At 41.8% G+C, this 14356-nt stretch overlaps 1 protein-coding gene and 1 non-coding gene across 3 annotated transcripts in view; both read left to right on the forward strand.

The window, feature by feature from the left end:
• Positions 1-14356, forward strand: part of LOC140495766 (sodium- and chloride-dependent neutral and basic amino acid transporter B(0+)-like) — a 71041-nt gene that overhangs the window by 54325 nt on the left and 2360 nt on the right. For both annotated transcript variants that reach the window (XM_072594858.1, XM_072594857.1), the window contains exons 10-13: positions 1876-1994; positions 7643-7742; positions 8665-8774; positions 8894-9064. In XM_072594858.1, the coding sequence (XP_072450959.1) occupies positions 1876-1994; positions 7643-7742; positions 8665-8774; positions 8894-9064 (500 nt within the window). The remainder of the gene's footprint in view (positions 1-1875; positions 1995-7642; positions 7743-8664; positions 8775-8893; positions 9065-14356) is intronic.
• Positions 5394-5467, forward strand: trnan-guu (transfer RNA asparagine (anticodon GUU)). The gene has a single exon. It is a non-coding gene; the product is annotated as a tRNA-Asn (tRNA).

The following is a 14356-nucleotide window of genomic DNA, read 5'->3' on the forward strand; positions in this document are numbered from 1 at the left end:
GAATGCCAGTTAAGCGCGCTGCTTTGTTCTGGATGGGGTCAAGCTTCTTGAATATCACTGAAGCTGCAACCATCCAGGAAAATGGGGATGATTCCATCACTGAATGTGGGAGGAATCTGATAGAAACATCAAGTTATGAAGGAAATAAATAAGATAGAAGATGAGAGGATCTTTCCACTGATGGGTTAAACTAGAACTGGGGGGCCTCAAAATAAGGCGGAGCAGATTTAGGACTGAGTTGAGGAGAACTTCTTCACCCAAAGGGTTGTGAATCTGTGGTATTCCCTGCCCAATGAAGCAGTTTAAGCTGCCTCATTTAATGTTTTTAAGGTAAAGATCGATTTTTGAACAGTGAAGGAATTAAGGGTTATGGTGAGCGGGCAGCTAAGTGGAGCTGAGGGCATGATAAAGATCAGCCACAATGTTATTGAATGGCAGAGCGGGCTCAAAGGGCCGGATGGCCTACTCCTGTTCTTAGTTCTTATGTCCTTATGTTCTTGTGTAAACTACTCACCATTCTGACTTGAAAATGCATCATTGTCCCTTCACTGTCACTGGGTCAAAATCCTCGAAGTCTCTTTGTAATAGCATTTTGAGTGTCCATACACTGCAAGGACAGCAATAGTTCAAAATGGTAACTCACCAGCACATTCTCAAGAACAATTAGAGTTGGACAATGAATCATAGCCCAGCCAGCAGTGCCCTCATCCCTGAATGAATTTTCAAAAAATGCTCAGTTTTTACTTAGGTGCTGCAGGTATCTGAAGATAGTCACTGTGCAGTTTAAGGTACATCCTGAGCAGTACTCTCATACCAAAGTAAAAGGGACACAGTTACATTAAAAATGAGTTGAGGAATGGTGACATTTTAGTAAATTTAATGATATTACTAGATTAATCCAGAACCCTAGAGAAATGATTTGGAGATGAGTTCAAGCAACTGATAAATTTAATTCAGTCAATTAAATACATCTGGAATGAGGAAACGGTGTGAGCAATGTTGAGCATGAAACCAGCAGCTTGGTGGTAAAATCCCACTCTGTATTACTAGGGTTCTTTAGGGAAAAGAATATGTCTAATGTAGGTTAGGTGGGCTTGGATCGGCGCAACATCGAGGGCCAAAGGGCCTGTACTGCGCTGTATTTTTCTATGTTCTATGTTCTATGTTTTCTATGTTCTATGTCATTGTGTGGGTGAGGCATACATGAAACTCCAGACCTACAGCCATGTGGTTGACCCTAGCCTCCCTTCAAAATGGTCTAAACAGCTCCTTATCTGTAACTAACTATTGTGATAAGAAGTATAAACCTGAGGGGACTATAAAGCTGGGAAGCACCTAGGCACCAGAAATGACAAAGATGCACACTGCTCTGCCTGCCCATAAAGTTGCACAGACCAGTGGAGTAACAATCCGATATCATCCTGTCACTGACTTATAGCTTACAGCTAATGTCATAGACTCATCCACCTCCCACTCTGAAAGGATGACACTAGCGGTGCACTCACAGGCCTGGAATTCTTCAACATTGACTCTGGACTCAAATCTCAGATCCCCATGTCAAACATGGACAGAGAAACCACTTGTTATTGACCTATCACGTTCCCTTAACTGTTCTTTTGCACACTGTGCACCATTTGGAGCAAGTACTGAGAATTGGATGGGGTCTGGAATCAGTGTAGTTGCAGAAGTGCCAGGCTGGGCGATTCTTTGAAAGACATAGCAGTTATACTGGCGCAGCATCAGTACATAGTGGGAAACCAACATGAAAAAATCCTTACCCTCATCAATCCATCAGCATCGGCAGTGCTAAGTTTCTTCGGGACTGTGTAAATTATCGATGAATTATTAATCTCATTTAATGATTGTTTTCATCAGAATCAGTTATAACAGCCCTGCTGGACCTGTTCCCGAAGGTTCTACGATCAAGGCGCTTTTCTCTGACAATTTCTGTTTGTTCGTTATTTTTTATCTGCGGCCTTCTATGTGTAACACAGGTATGTTTTCATTTCACAATTTCTCCATATTTAGTCTTAGATCACAATAAAAGTGAAATAATGTATTGACAACTGTAGTGTCAGTTTAGTTCAGTTGGAAGTACTTACCTCTGATTGGTCGTGCAAGGTTTTGGTAACAAAATCGAGTGGACAATCCAATGTATCATTAAGGGTGTGCTGCATTGCTAATCCTGGAGACTGTTCCAGCATTCGGAAGTTAAAATGGGAAAGGAATATAAAAATTGTGGGGATATTAATAATTTAACATGAGAAAATACATTTCCAAAGCCAGTGCATTCAGAGACATCAGGGACTGGATGAGACTATTTGAAGAAAACCATTGATAAGATGCCACAAGGAAGATTAGTGAACAAAATTAAACTGTGAGCTCACAGGAAACACATGGATATGGATTCAAGATTGCTAATGGAAGGCACACAGAGGAGGAACAAATGACACATTCCCAGTTTGAACATCGATAAGTTTGGCACTTAACTGTCAATTATCATCTAACTGTTGTATTCTCCATGATGATGCAATTAGATTCTATTTGCAAACTCATCACCACTCCCCTCACATACAATATAAACCATTGTTTCTTTGGAATTTCCTTTGAATTGTTCTGGTGAGTGCAAGGCAAAAATCTTTGAAAAAATGAATCTTTGTCAGCAGTTTCCAAGTTTGCAGAGATACAAAAATAGATTGGAATGTGTGTTGTCAGGATGACGCATTTATATAGAGCACTAATGATAGCTTGCCTAGATCCTGCTTATGGTTTTGATGTGGTTATCTAATGAAGGATATACTTGTCATAGAGGGAGTGCAGCAGACATCATCAAATTGAATCCTAGAATGGCAGAACACTCCCTTCAGGAGAGATTGAGGAGACTGGACTTTGTAACTCTAAACAGGTCATCTCTTTAAACCACCTCCTCTAAATCTTTTACCCTTTAACTTCAATCCTGGTCATTGATCCCTCCATCAAGGGGAAATGTGTTTTTTCTGTCTATCCTAAGAATGCCGCTGATAATTTTATACATCTCAATCATGTCCCCTCTCAATTTCCTCTGCTCTAATAAAAGTAATTCCAGTCTGCCCAATTTCTCTTCATAACTGAACCCTCCAGCCCAAGCAGCATGCTGGTAAATCTCCTCTCCAGTACAATCATATCCCTCCAATGTGGATTCCAGAACTGTACACAATATGCTTATCTGTGGTCTGACCAACATTTTATATTTCCAGCATAATATCCCTGCTCTTAAAATCTTTGCCTTGGCTAATAAAGACAGGTATATCATATGCCATCTTAATCACTTTTTCACCTGTCCTGATGCCTTCGGAGACCCAGAGTACCAAGGTCCCTCTAATCCTCAGCGCCTCCCAGTGTCCTACTATTCATTATACAAAGCTTGCCTTGTTTGTCCTGCCCAAGAGCATTACCTCACATTCATCCAAACTGAATTCCATTTGTCATTGATCGGTCCATCTGACCAGCTGGTCTCTTTCCTCTTATAATCTAAGGCTATCCTCCTGCCAATTTTTATATCATCTGCAAACTAACCAATCAACTCACCTATATTTAAGTCTCAATCATTTATAGAAACCACAAACAGCAAGTGCTTCAGCACTTACTCCTGTGGGACCCCAAAAGACACAGACTTTCAATTGGAAAATACCCTTCAACCATCACTCTCAGCTTCCTGCCACTCAGCCAATTGTGGATCCAATTTGCCAAATTTCCTTGGATCCCATGGCCTATTATCTTTTCTAACAGTCTCCCATGTGGGACCTCATCAAAAGCCTCACTTTTTGAAGTCCCAGAAGATGACATCAAAAGCATTGCCTTCATCTACACATCTAGTCATCTCTTCAAAAAATCAATGAAGTTAGTCAGACATGACCTCCCTTTAACAAAGTCAAGATTAGAGAGATGCTGGAAAAGCACAGCCAGTCAAGCAGTATTTGAGGAGCAGGAATTCCTGATGAAGGGTTTTTGTCTGAAATGTCGATTTTCCTGCTCCTCGGATGCTGCCTGACTTGCTGTGATTTTGCAGTGCCACTGAAATCTCGACTCTGATCTCCAGCATCTGCAGTACCCACTTTCACCTGCTCCATTTAACAAACCCTGATAGTTCTTAACTAATCCCTGCCTCGCCAAATGCAGATTCATTCTGACACTTGGAATTGCTTCCAAAAGTTTCCCAACTACCCAGGTTAGACTGACTGGCAAGGAGGTTGCTGTTTATACCCTCCTCCCCTCTGAATGTTCACTAAAGAAAGTAAGAGAAATAAATCCATTCCAAATAAAATTTATGACTGCTTTATAAATTACATGAAAATGCAAGACAGTCAAAATGTGATTTAAACCTTCTAGATCTTCAGTGCCAGATGATGTTGAGTGAGACTAATGAGAATTATGCAGCAGTGACAATCATTGGCAATAAGCACTGATGTTTATGACTGACACCATCCACAATTAGCAGACTTTCTGCTCATCTTAAGATTCAATATGTGTGACATTGAGACAGAAGGTCATCACCATGGCCTTGATTGCACAGAAAGATAAGGTTTCAAACTATATTCTGATCCTGTGAAATATACCCCATGTAATTCTGATTCAAAAAGTGACAACAAATGTAATTTTCTAGGCTCTGGTGAAGGTTTAGTCACTCCCACATCATCATTGCACAATATTGACAATCGAAGAAACATCAGGACCAACACACACTTCATGAATGATGTTGAAACAGCAGAGAAAGACACAGAATTAGACTTAGAGATGGTAGTTACCTGAAACCCAACCAGTGTAGATTGAAGCCTTAATCATTCATTGGATCTGGTCAGCAGTGCTAAGGCCATCATGTACTGTCCATTTCTAATTGCCTTTGAAATGTTGGTGGTGAGCACCTTGCCAATCACTGCATTCAATCTCTATATGTACACCAATAATGCTGTAATGGAGTTACCAGTTTTAGACTCAGTGATAGTGAGGGCACCATGATAAATGACTAAGTCAGAGTGATGTGCGAGTTTGAAGGGAACTTACAAGTGGTCATGTTCTCATTTGCTTGGCCCTTCTTTTCTTCACCATAATGTGAGTTAAGGTAATTACAGTTGAAGGAACCTTGGCAAGTTGTGACATGGCTAATGAATGTTTAAAGTGCTGGATGGTGTGTCTTTGATAGTGTTGAGCTTCTTGAGATCATCAGCAACAAATTCAAAAGGTTTATTCAATTGTATTGCTGAAATAGTAGAATATAAATCAGACAGGGTGATCATCAGAGTGTGTAGTGCTCTGAATAGACCCCATCATGACTCCATCCATTCCTTCCAACTAAGAGAGAGAGAGAGAGACATTCAAACTGAGACAACTGAGAGAGAGACATTCATTCAGGACCTGTCTCTGTGGCGCAATTGGTCAGCGCGTTCGGCTGTTAACTGAAAGGTTGATGGTTCGAGACCACCCAGGGACGGAGTGTTTCTTGGGGCGGCACGGTGGCACAGTGGTTAGCACTGCTGCCTCACAGCGCCAGAGACCCGGGTTCAATTCCTGCATCAGGCAGCTAACTGTGTGGAGTTTGCACGTCCTCCCCGTGTCTGCGTGGGTTTCCTCCGGGTGCTCCGGTTTCCTCCCACAGTCCAAAGATGTGCAGGTCAGGTGAATTGACCATGCTAAATTGCCCGTAGTGTTAGGTAAGGGGTAAATGTAGGGGTATGGGTGGGTTGCGCTTCGGCGGGGCGGTGTGGGCTTGTTGGGCCGAAGGGCCTGTTTCCACACTTTAAGTAATCTAATCAAACCTTGGAGGAGTGGTGGCTCAGTGATTAACACTGCTACTTCACAATGCCAGGGATGTGGGTTCAATTCCAGCCTTGAGCAACTGTGTGGAGTTTACACATTCTCCCTGTATTTGTGTGGGTTTCCTCCCACAGTTCAAAGATGTGAAGGTAGGAACTGCAAGGTTACAGGGATAGGGAAGGGGATGGGTCTGGCTGGGAATGCTCTTTAGAGGTTCAATGTGGACTTGATGGGCCATATCACCTGCTTCGACACTGTAAGGACTCTAAGGAAAGGGCAACAGGAGTCAGGGTTTAGGATTGAGGAAAGATTATCAACACTGAATCTTTCAATTTGGAAGTCAAATATCTCAGATTGATCTTATAGAGGAATGCAAATTTGCTAAAGATTGTAGAAATAGTTAAAAAATGGATATAGAGGGCACAATTTCCAACAACAAAATAAAGTTTTAGAGATGATTTTAGGAAATTCTTCACAACTCCTACTTGGAACTGTTTTCTGTATTGAACTTTGGAATCACTGAAGAAACAATCTGAATCAAGATGGACCTTCTATATTCGTAATTAAGCTGTGATTTCTGAACAGAATTACAGAAGTTTTATGGCACAGAGGAGTCCATTCATCTCATTGTGTCTGCACCAGTTTTTCAAATAAGTATCATTGTCTACTGCCTGTTTCCTGTTTATCCCCTTGCTCTTCCACACTATTTGTTATCCAAATAATCATCCAATACTCCCTTGAGAGTCTCAATTGATCCTGCCTCCAACATATTTCATACCCTAACTCAAGAAGCTTGACACTCATCAGAATAAAGCAGCCCACTTGATTTGCACCACATCCACAGATATACACTCTCTCCACCATTGATGTACTGATATTTAAATCAGAAGAATATGGCAACTGAGTGCTGGGAAAAGGTGGTATGGTTTAAACTCTGTGCTGCACTATATGGAGCCTGTTGGATAGCATTTCTGAAGGAGCCATGATTAGAAAAGCTTTCCTTTAACATTAAACAAAATGAGGAGTGGAGTGGCAATTTGACAGTGATTGCCACTCCTTGGAAAATCTGGTCCAATATGACGAGATTCAGTGAATGGAAAGATTGATGTTGAGCAAGTGAGGTATCAATAAGGGAGAGAGATCTAGATCAATTTACAGATACATTACCAATACAGCTAATTTAATGTCCCAGGGCAGTGAAAACAACACAAGCTCTGGCATGACATGGTGGCTCAGTGGTTAACACTCTTGTCTCACAGCATTTGGGACTTGAGTTCAATTCCAGCCTCAGGTGACTGTGTTGAATTAGCATATTTTTCCCATGTCTGCCTGTGTTCTCTCCAGGTGCTCCGGTTTCCTCCCACAGCCCAATGATGTACAGGTTAAGTAGACTAGTCATGCTAAATTGCTCATAGTGTCCAGGAATGTGCAGGCTAAGTGGATTAGCCATGGCAAATGACAGATTTTGGGGATAGGGAATGAGCCTGGGTCTGGGTGAGATGCACTTTCGAAGTTCGGTGTGGACTTGATGGACTGAATGGCCTCCATCTGTGCTGTAGGGATTCTATGAATAGTAAGGAGAAATAACCTAAATCAAGAGACATATTTGACCCAAGTGAGATGAACTCTGGATTGTTACATACGTTATTAGTCTCCTTGCTTCAAAAAGGATGATCAGTTCTTGAAACAAAATAATTTTAGAAATTAGGGAAAAGAAAAAGACTGAGCAAACTAGTTAGGATTGTGTGGATGGTATTTACATAAATCTACTTTTCTCATTCCCTATTAATCTCTTATCATGAATGTTCGATTGTTTCCATGTCAAACTTTCTAATTTCCCATTTACATTTAGGCTGGGATTTACTGGTTAAATTTAATAGATCATTTCTGTACTGGATTGACTACCATTATAACAGCTCTGCTGGAAGTGATTGGTCTGAGCTGGATCTATGGTGAGTGCAATAATAAGAAAAACTAAGTGAATGAAAGCATTACATTAAATGCTACTTGTGTGGATCTTCCTGTTTCTTCAGAAAAATACATGAGAATTGGGGTTGAATGATGGGATTTAGTTAATCTTTCTTCCCTGATGATGATGGGAGTTTTTCTCTCCTTTTGTTATCCAAAATATTGTTCCCAGATGCTGGAATAAAACAGCAAAATGCTTCTTTTTGTTCAATTAAGGTGATATGAGCATTATTTTTATTTTCCATCCTTAATTGCCCAGAGAGCGCTTAAGAGTCCATCACATTCCTGGAGATACACAGGGTAAGGGCAGCAGTGGGTTCCCTAAAGGACATTAGAGAATTTTTACCTGGCAATACTCGCATGGCCATCATTAGACTCTTACATGCAGATTTTAATTCCATTCAAAATCCACCATCTAACATTGCAAGTTTTGAAACCAGGTTCCCAGGAAATGATGTAGATCTCTGGATTAACAGTTGAGTGATAATACCACTAGGCCAGCACCTTCCTTTTTATATCCTTTCCCAGTGGCACTATTGATGCCTGTCGTTAGGGAAAATGTCAGTGCCCTGTTTTCCCACTAATTGTTTTATGAGATGATGTTCAATTTCCTTCATGCTAAGTTTAGCAAGTTGCCACTCGATCTAGACAGTTCCCAGTTTACCAAGGTGCTGGGGCAACAGGGCAAGAACTCCAACGGTGCATTCATAATAATCCTGCCCAACTATCAAATTAGTGACAGGAAATAATTTACGCTTCTTGCTTGAATTCCTGTGTGACCCCTTCTCTGCTTTAACCTGTTCATGAGTTAAGCTCAGTACAAGATGAACTCGTACAGTAAATAAGTTGCCCTGAAATCAGGACAAAGCCAATGATTGTGTCTCTCTGCTGTCTTGTTGTTTACAGGGATAAACAGATTCATCAAGGACATTGAGTTGATGATTGGGAAAAAGAACAGGCTCTTCTGGCTGTGGTGGAGAGCGTGTTGGATTATTATCACTCCATGTTTGCTGGCAGTGAGGAGATGTTACACATTTTAGAGATTTAAACTAAAAATAATATTTCTGCAGGTAGGCTGCATATTCTATATGGTAAATATATTTCTGATCTGATTTATGCAACAATTTCATTGCAGGCAATCTTGTTCTGGTCCTTGGCAATATTTGCCCTCCCAACCTACGGACCTGTTGAATATCCTGTCTGGTCAATAGCACTGGGCTGGTGTATGGTTATCTTCTGTATTATGTGGATTCCCATTGTGGCCATTGTGAGAGTTGTCCAAGCTGAGGGCTCCACCTTGTGGCAGGTAAGACAATGCTTCAAAGGTAAGGGAATAAGAAATCAATGAAGTTCTCCCAATTTCTCATTGTACAACAATAACAACAACATGTAACTGCATTACATCTTTGACATAGTAATGTGTCCTTTCACAGGAAGGTTATACTGTTGAATCTGACACTCAGCTACAGAAGGAGATATAAGGCAATTTACTAAAACAAGTTGGTTTTAAGAAGCATTTTACCAAAGAAAAGGTAGAGAGAGAAAAGAGGAAAATCTAGTGCCCAGGTCCTCAATAGTTAAAGGAAGGAACACCAATGGTGAAGCGGGGATGTTCAAAACGCAAACTTAAAGGAATCTCGGAGATTTGTGAGATTGGGGAAGATCTCAGAGACAGGGAGGGACAAAATCACAGATGAATTTAAAGCCAAGGGGAATTTAGAATTCTGAAATTGAATTCTAATGCTCCTTAACCCAGAGCCAACAATGGTTAGCAAGCATACAGATAATTATCTGAACTTGACTTGCCATGTGTAAGAACGCTACCAGCAGAATGGATAATGTCAAGTTTACCAAAAGCAGGATTTGGGGGATTAGCCAGCAGTCGATCAGAGACATCTAGTTTAGATGCAAGAAAAGCAATGGATGAAGCTTTCAGCAATGAAACAGAGCCACTTGGGTAAAGTTACAGAGTGATATTGGTGGAGATCTTGCCAGCAACATGTGTATGCGATTAGAAATTCATCACCTGATGAAATATGATTCACGATTACAAACAACTGGTTCAGCCTCAGACAGTTGCCAGGATGGAAACTGACAAAGAGCCACCTCTAGCTTTGATTATCCCACTGCTCCTTGCCTGGCCTCTATCTGCCAGCCTTGGTCAAGAAGAGCTCATCCAAAATTTCACAATGGCACTAAGCACTAAGCAGTGTTCATTCATCACTCTGGTGATAATAGGCTCACTGGCCTACACTGGCTCCCTCGACTCTAATCTCCAGCATCTGCAGTCCTCACTTTCACCTACACTGGCTTCTGGTCTGGCAATGCTTCAATTACAAATTCATATCTTGGTTTCAAATCTCTCCATGGTCTTGTTCCTGACTATGGCTCCTCTTGTCACACGTGCCTCCAACATCTCTGTGCTGTTCCAGTTCTGTATCTGGCTGATTATAATCTCTCCATTATTAGCTGCTGTGTTTCAACAGCCTGAGCCCTAAGGTCTGGAATTATCCAATTGAACATCTCTCTCCATTAAAGAAACTCCTTAAAAACTCTGATGAAGATTTCAGCCATCCATTCTGAAGCTCCCTTTCATGCCTCAACATAAAAAAAATGTATTGAGAGAACTCTTGTTCAACATCTCAGATCTTTCTACTTCATGAGAAATGTTTAGTAATGCAACCTCCTTTTCCTGAGGAAAAGGCAACATAAAGTACTCCACAGCAGACCAGGCAAAAGATGTCCATGAAATCACCAGTTGCAGAGCGCGATTGAGGGTGCATCGGCAAGGTGGTCCCAGTCATTGAGGGGGAGCCCTAAGTTCTCCACATTGAACAAAGTCACACACTGGCTCCTTCCAGAGTCTATTTGTCAAATCCTCAGGTGATGGAGAACTGCAATGGGGCCGGGCCTGAGAACCTGTGATTGAGAGTCTGCACAAAGGCTCCAGAAGCATGAAATAACATCAGAATGTGCTGGAGAAAGAAACAGATTTAACATTTCCGATTCAACTGAAGAGTCTTTTAGACACAAAATGTTAAGTGTTTTTCTCTCTCTGCAGATGCTGGGGTTTCTCCAGCGTTTTCTGCTTGTATTTCAGATTTTGAGTATTCATAGTCATTTGCGGTTTATTTCTCCAGATGCATGAGATTGTTGGATACCTGTGTTAGATCAGAAGTTTCTGTGGGCTATGACTGATCTGCCCCTTTCCCATCCCATATGGGGGGGGGGGAAAGCTGCCCTAAAATTAGCTCCAATTTTTTCCTGGATGGGGAAACCATGTATCTGCAGGATGAGCATTTCGGTGGTCAAAGAAAGAAACCCATACATTTTTCGACTTGGGTTGTGAGAACATTCATGCAATGTCTGAAACAAGACCAGCCAGAAAGAGGATCTGTAGTCATATCACAGGAACCATCAAGAATTCTACTGATATAAAATATAAAATGTCCTGGCGAAGGATGATTGAAAGTACATGCAAGAGGAACACCTGCAAGCTTCACGTCCACAGACTTGTGTCAAACAACCAGGGGTGCATCCTCAAAGCACTGTCAGAACGTCTCAGTTGTATAAATGAGAGGCTCATGACACCAGTTCAGCCATAGCCAATATGTTATCATCATCAGTGCTTATAATCTTTAATGAGGAGGTCAACAGTAAGTTCCTATCCTGAACATAATGAAGCCCTCACTGCCATCCTGAAGACACTCCAAAATCTGGGAAACTGGTGTCAGAGAATCCAGTTCAAAGGGTGTCCTGCTGACAAAGTGTGGCCACTGTGACATCTCCCCCCCCCCCCCGCCGTTTAACAAACACTGTCGTCTAGCAGGGGGACAAATAAAAAAAAACACATGGAGGCAACTTGAGTCTGAGCGGTGCCACCTCCTGGGTTACTCTACTGTCTGAGTCAAAGCTGCATGTGATGACAGTATCACTCAGAGCGGATGTTTGCTGCATGAATTATCGACTTGTTTTGTTGGTGGTGAGCATCCATCCAGCACAAACATAATCCTGTTGCCAAAATCGAAAGTTGTATAGCTCCTGCCCAAAGCAGCCCAACTAAAATTGGTGCACAAAAAAAGAGTTCACAGTCAATCAGTGAAATTTCCGCATATACAATTCAATTTCAGAACAGTGGGATCAAATAAATTTCCATGTCAAGAACAGTGGGAGCGAACATCATTGTCACCAGCACTGGTGCAACGGAAGCTGAAATGCATGTTCTCCTGGAATTGAACCGAACAGCCCTCACTGCTTGATGGAAAAATCCATAGTCACAAGTCAAGGAAACCTCATTCCAACAACCCAAGGCTACTACCCAAAGACACATCTGGAAGATAAAGGAAATGTGGTGTGAACAGATGAGAAATCTAACAGATGCTGACCTTCATGACATGGACCATTTATAGACCAATACCAAGTGGAGAAAAACCCTTCATTCATGTGTTCTTCCTCAGGATGAAGATACCATCTGTCAATGCTGGAAGGAATATTTCTAACAACTCCTCAACTTTGAATCCATCGGAGCAAATGGTCATCTTTTGCTTCTCTCTCCACTGCCCAGCGATCAAATCTGTAAGCAAACTGCCGTCAATGGGAGAGCTGCCATCTGTTAAATGAGTGACAAATGACAAAGCCTGTGACCTTTTATGGGATTGCAGTTGAAGTCTTCAAAGTTGCTTATGTCAAGACCTGATGTACTCATCCTGCAAAGAAGCAGAACTCCTTTTCTCCTCCCTCCAAGTGCCCCATCCCATCTCTCCTTACTGCCCTGTCAACTCAGGAATGCAAAAATTGTCACTATTTTCAAGAAGGGAGATAAAAGGTGCCATGGAAGCTATTGAGGGTTTTCCCTTCCATCCATAGCCAGGAAAACGCTGACATGCATTCACTCAATTCATTTTCTTCCTGTATCTGAGAAAATCATGTCAGGGAAATGGCATGGCTTGAGCCTTCTTGATGAACCAGGTCCTTGTTGGTAAGGAAATGTCAAGAGCCACACCAGGGGCTCTCCCTTGCATTCATTGATCTGACCAAAGCATTTGATTCAGTAAATCACAAGGCACTCTGGATTGTACACTAATGGTTTTGCAAATCCAAGGAAGTTTGTCACAATCCTGCAACTGCCTCATAGTGAGAAGCCCACAAATCACATAGGAGCATTAGAATAAGTGTAGGCTATTCTACCTATGATGGCTGATTCACCACTCAATAAGACCATGGCTGATCATTCACCGCAGGGCTACCACAGTATTTCCATACCACTTGATGTCATTAGTCTCTAGATATTTAATAGTTTCTGTTAAGCTGTTCAATGATTGACCTTGCACTGCACTTTCCAATATCTTTGTTCAGAGATCTGAAACAGAGCCCATCAAAGAGGGCCAAGAGTGGAAGGGTGGCACATTGGTTAGCATTGTTGCCTCACGACCTCATGGACCTGGGTTCAATTGCAGCTTTTGGTGACTGTCTGCCTGGGTTTTCTCTGTTTTCCTCCCGCAGTCCAAAAATGTACAAGTTAGGTGAATTGACCACGCTAAATTGCCCATGTTGTCCAGTGATGGGCAGGCTAGGTGGATTAGCCAAGAGAAATGTGCGGTTATGGGAATAAAATGGGAGGGCTAGGTCTGGGAGAGATACTCTTCGAAGGGTTAGTGTAGATTTGATGGGATGAATGGCATTTTTCCACACTATTTGGATTCTGTGATTCTAAATCGGGACCAGTGTCAAGCAAGATTGTGTGATTCTCCCACACTATATGGGTTGGTCATCTCATCAAAGATCCATTGCCCTTTGGCGTGTATACAAAATGGCATTGTAGTGAACTAAATGGAAATGTCTTTAATCTCAGTTGCCTCCATGCCAATCTGAACTGATTGGCAAACATAGGCAAACATGATCAACAGCGTGCCAATGACTCAAGTGCTCACTCTGTACCAGATTTGCAAGTCACCCTCAATCTCTTCAATTCTGAATGTCAATGACTCGGTCTGAACTTGAATCCTGCTAAAACAGTGCTTGTGTTAAAGGAGAGAGTCTGGAATATGCTAAGAGGTTATTGAGAAGAATATTTTTGATAAGAAGATCCAAAGCTGGGTCAACTACACCAACTCAGCCATCTCCAAACCATGTTAGAGACAAAAATAAAATCTACAGATGCTAGAATCTACAAACTACAGCAACTGGTTCATAATAACAGAAACCTTCACAAGTTAACACCACTCCTAGTACACAGAGCTGTTGTGGTCTCTGAACTCCACCAGTTCAGTGAGACTGTGACTGTACCTCATGTGTCCAGAGAGATGAAAATCACCTCCCCAACCATGTCCTGTTTTCCCAGCTCTCAAGTGGCCAGTGTGCTGGGGGAAGGCGAAGAAAATATGAGAGAAACACTCAGAAACCGTTCCTGATGCGCAGCAACATTGACATAAATGGGTTGGAGGATCTTGTTCGCAATCATTCAAAATGGCAGCAAATAGCCTATCAAGATGCATCATATTTTCAATCTAAATGTCTTTAAAGGTGAGACAGGACGGGAGCACATAAGGAAAGGAAAGGAAAGAAAAGGAAGTATGTTGGGCAGCACAGTGGCCCTGTG

The sequence above is a fragment of the Chiloscyllium punctatum genome, chromosome 25, assembly GCF_047496795.1.
Source record: "Chiloscyllium punctatum isolate Juve2018m chromosome 25, sChiPun1.3, whole genome shotgun sequence".
NCBI classification, from domain to species: Eukaryota; Metazoa; Chordata; class Chondrichthyes; order Orectolobiformes; family Hemiscylliidae; genus Chiloscyllium; species Chiloscyllium punctatum.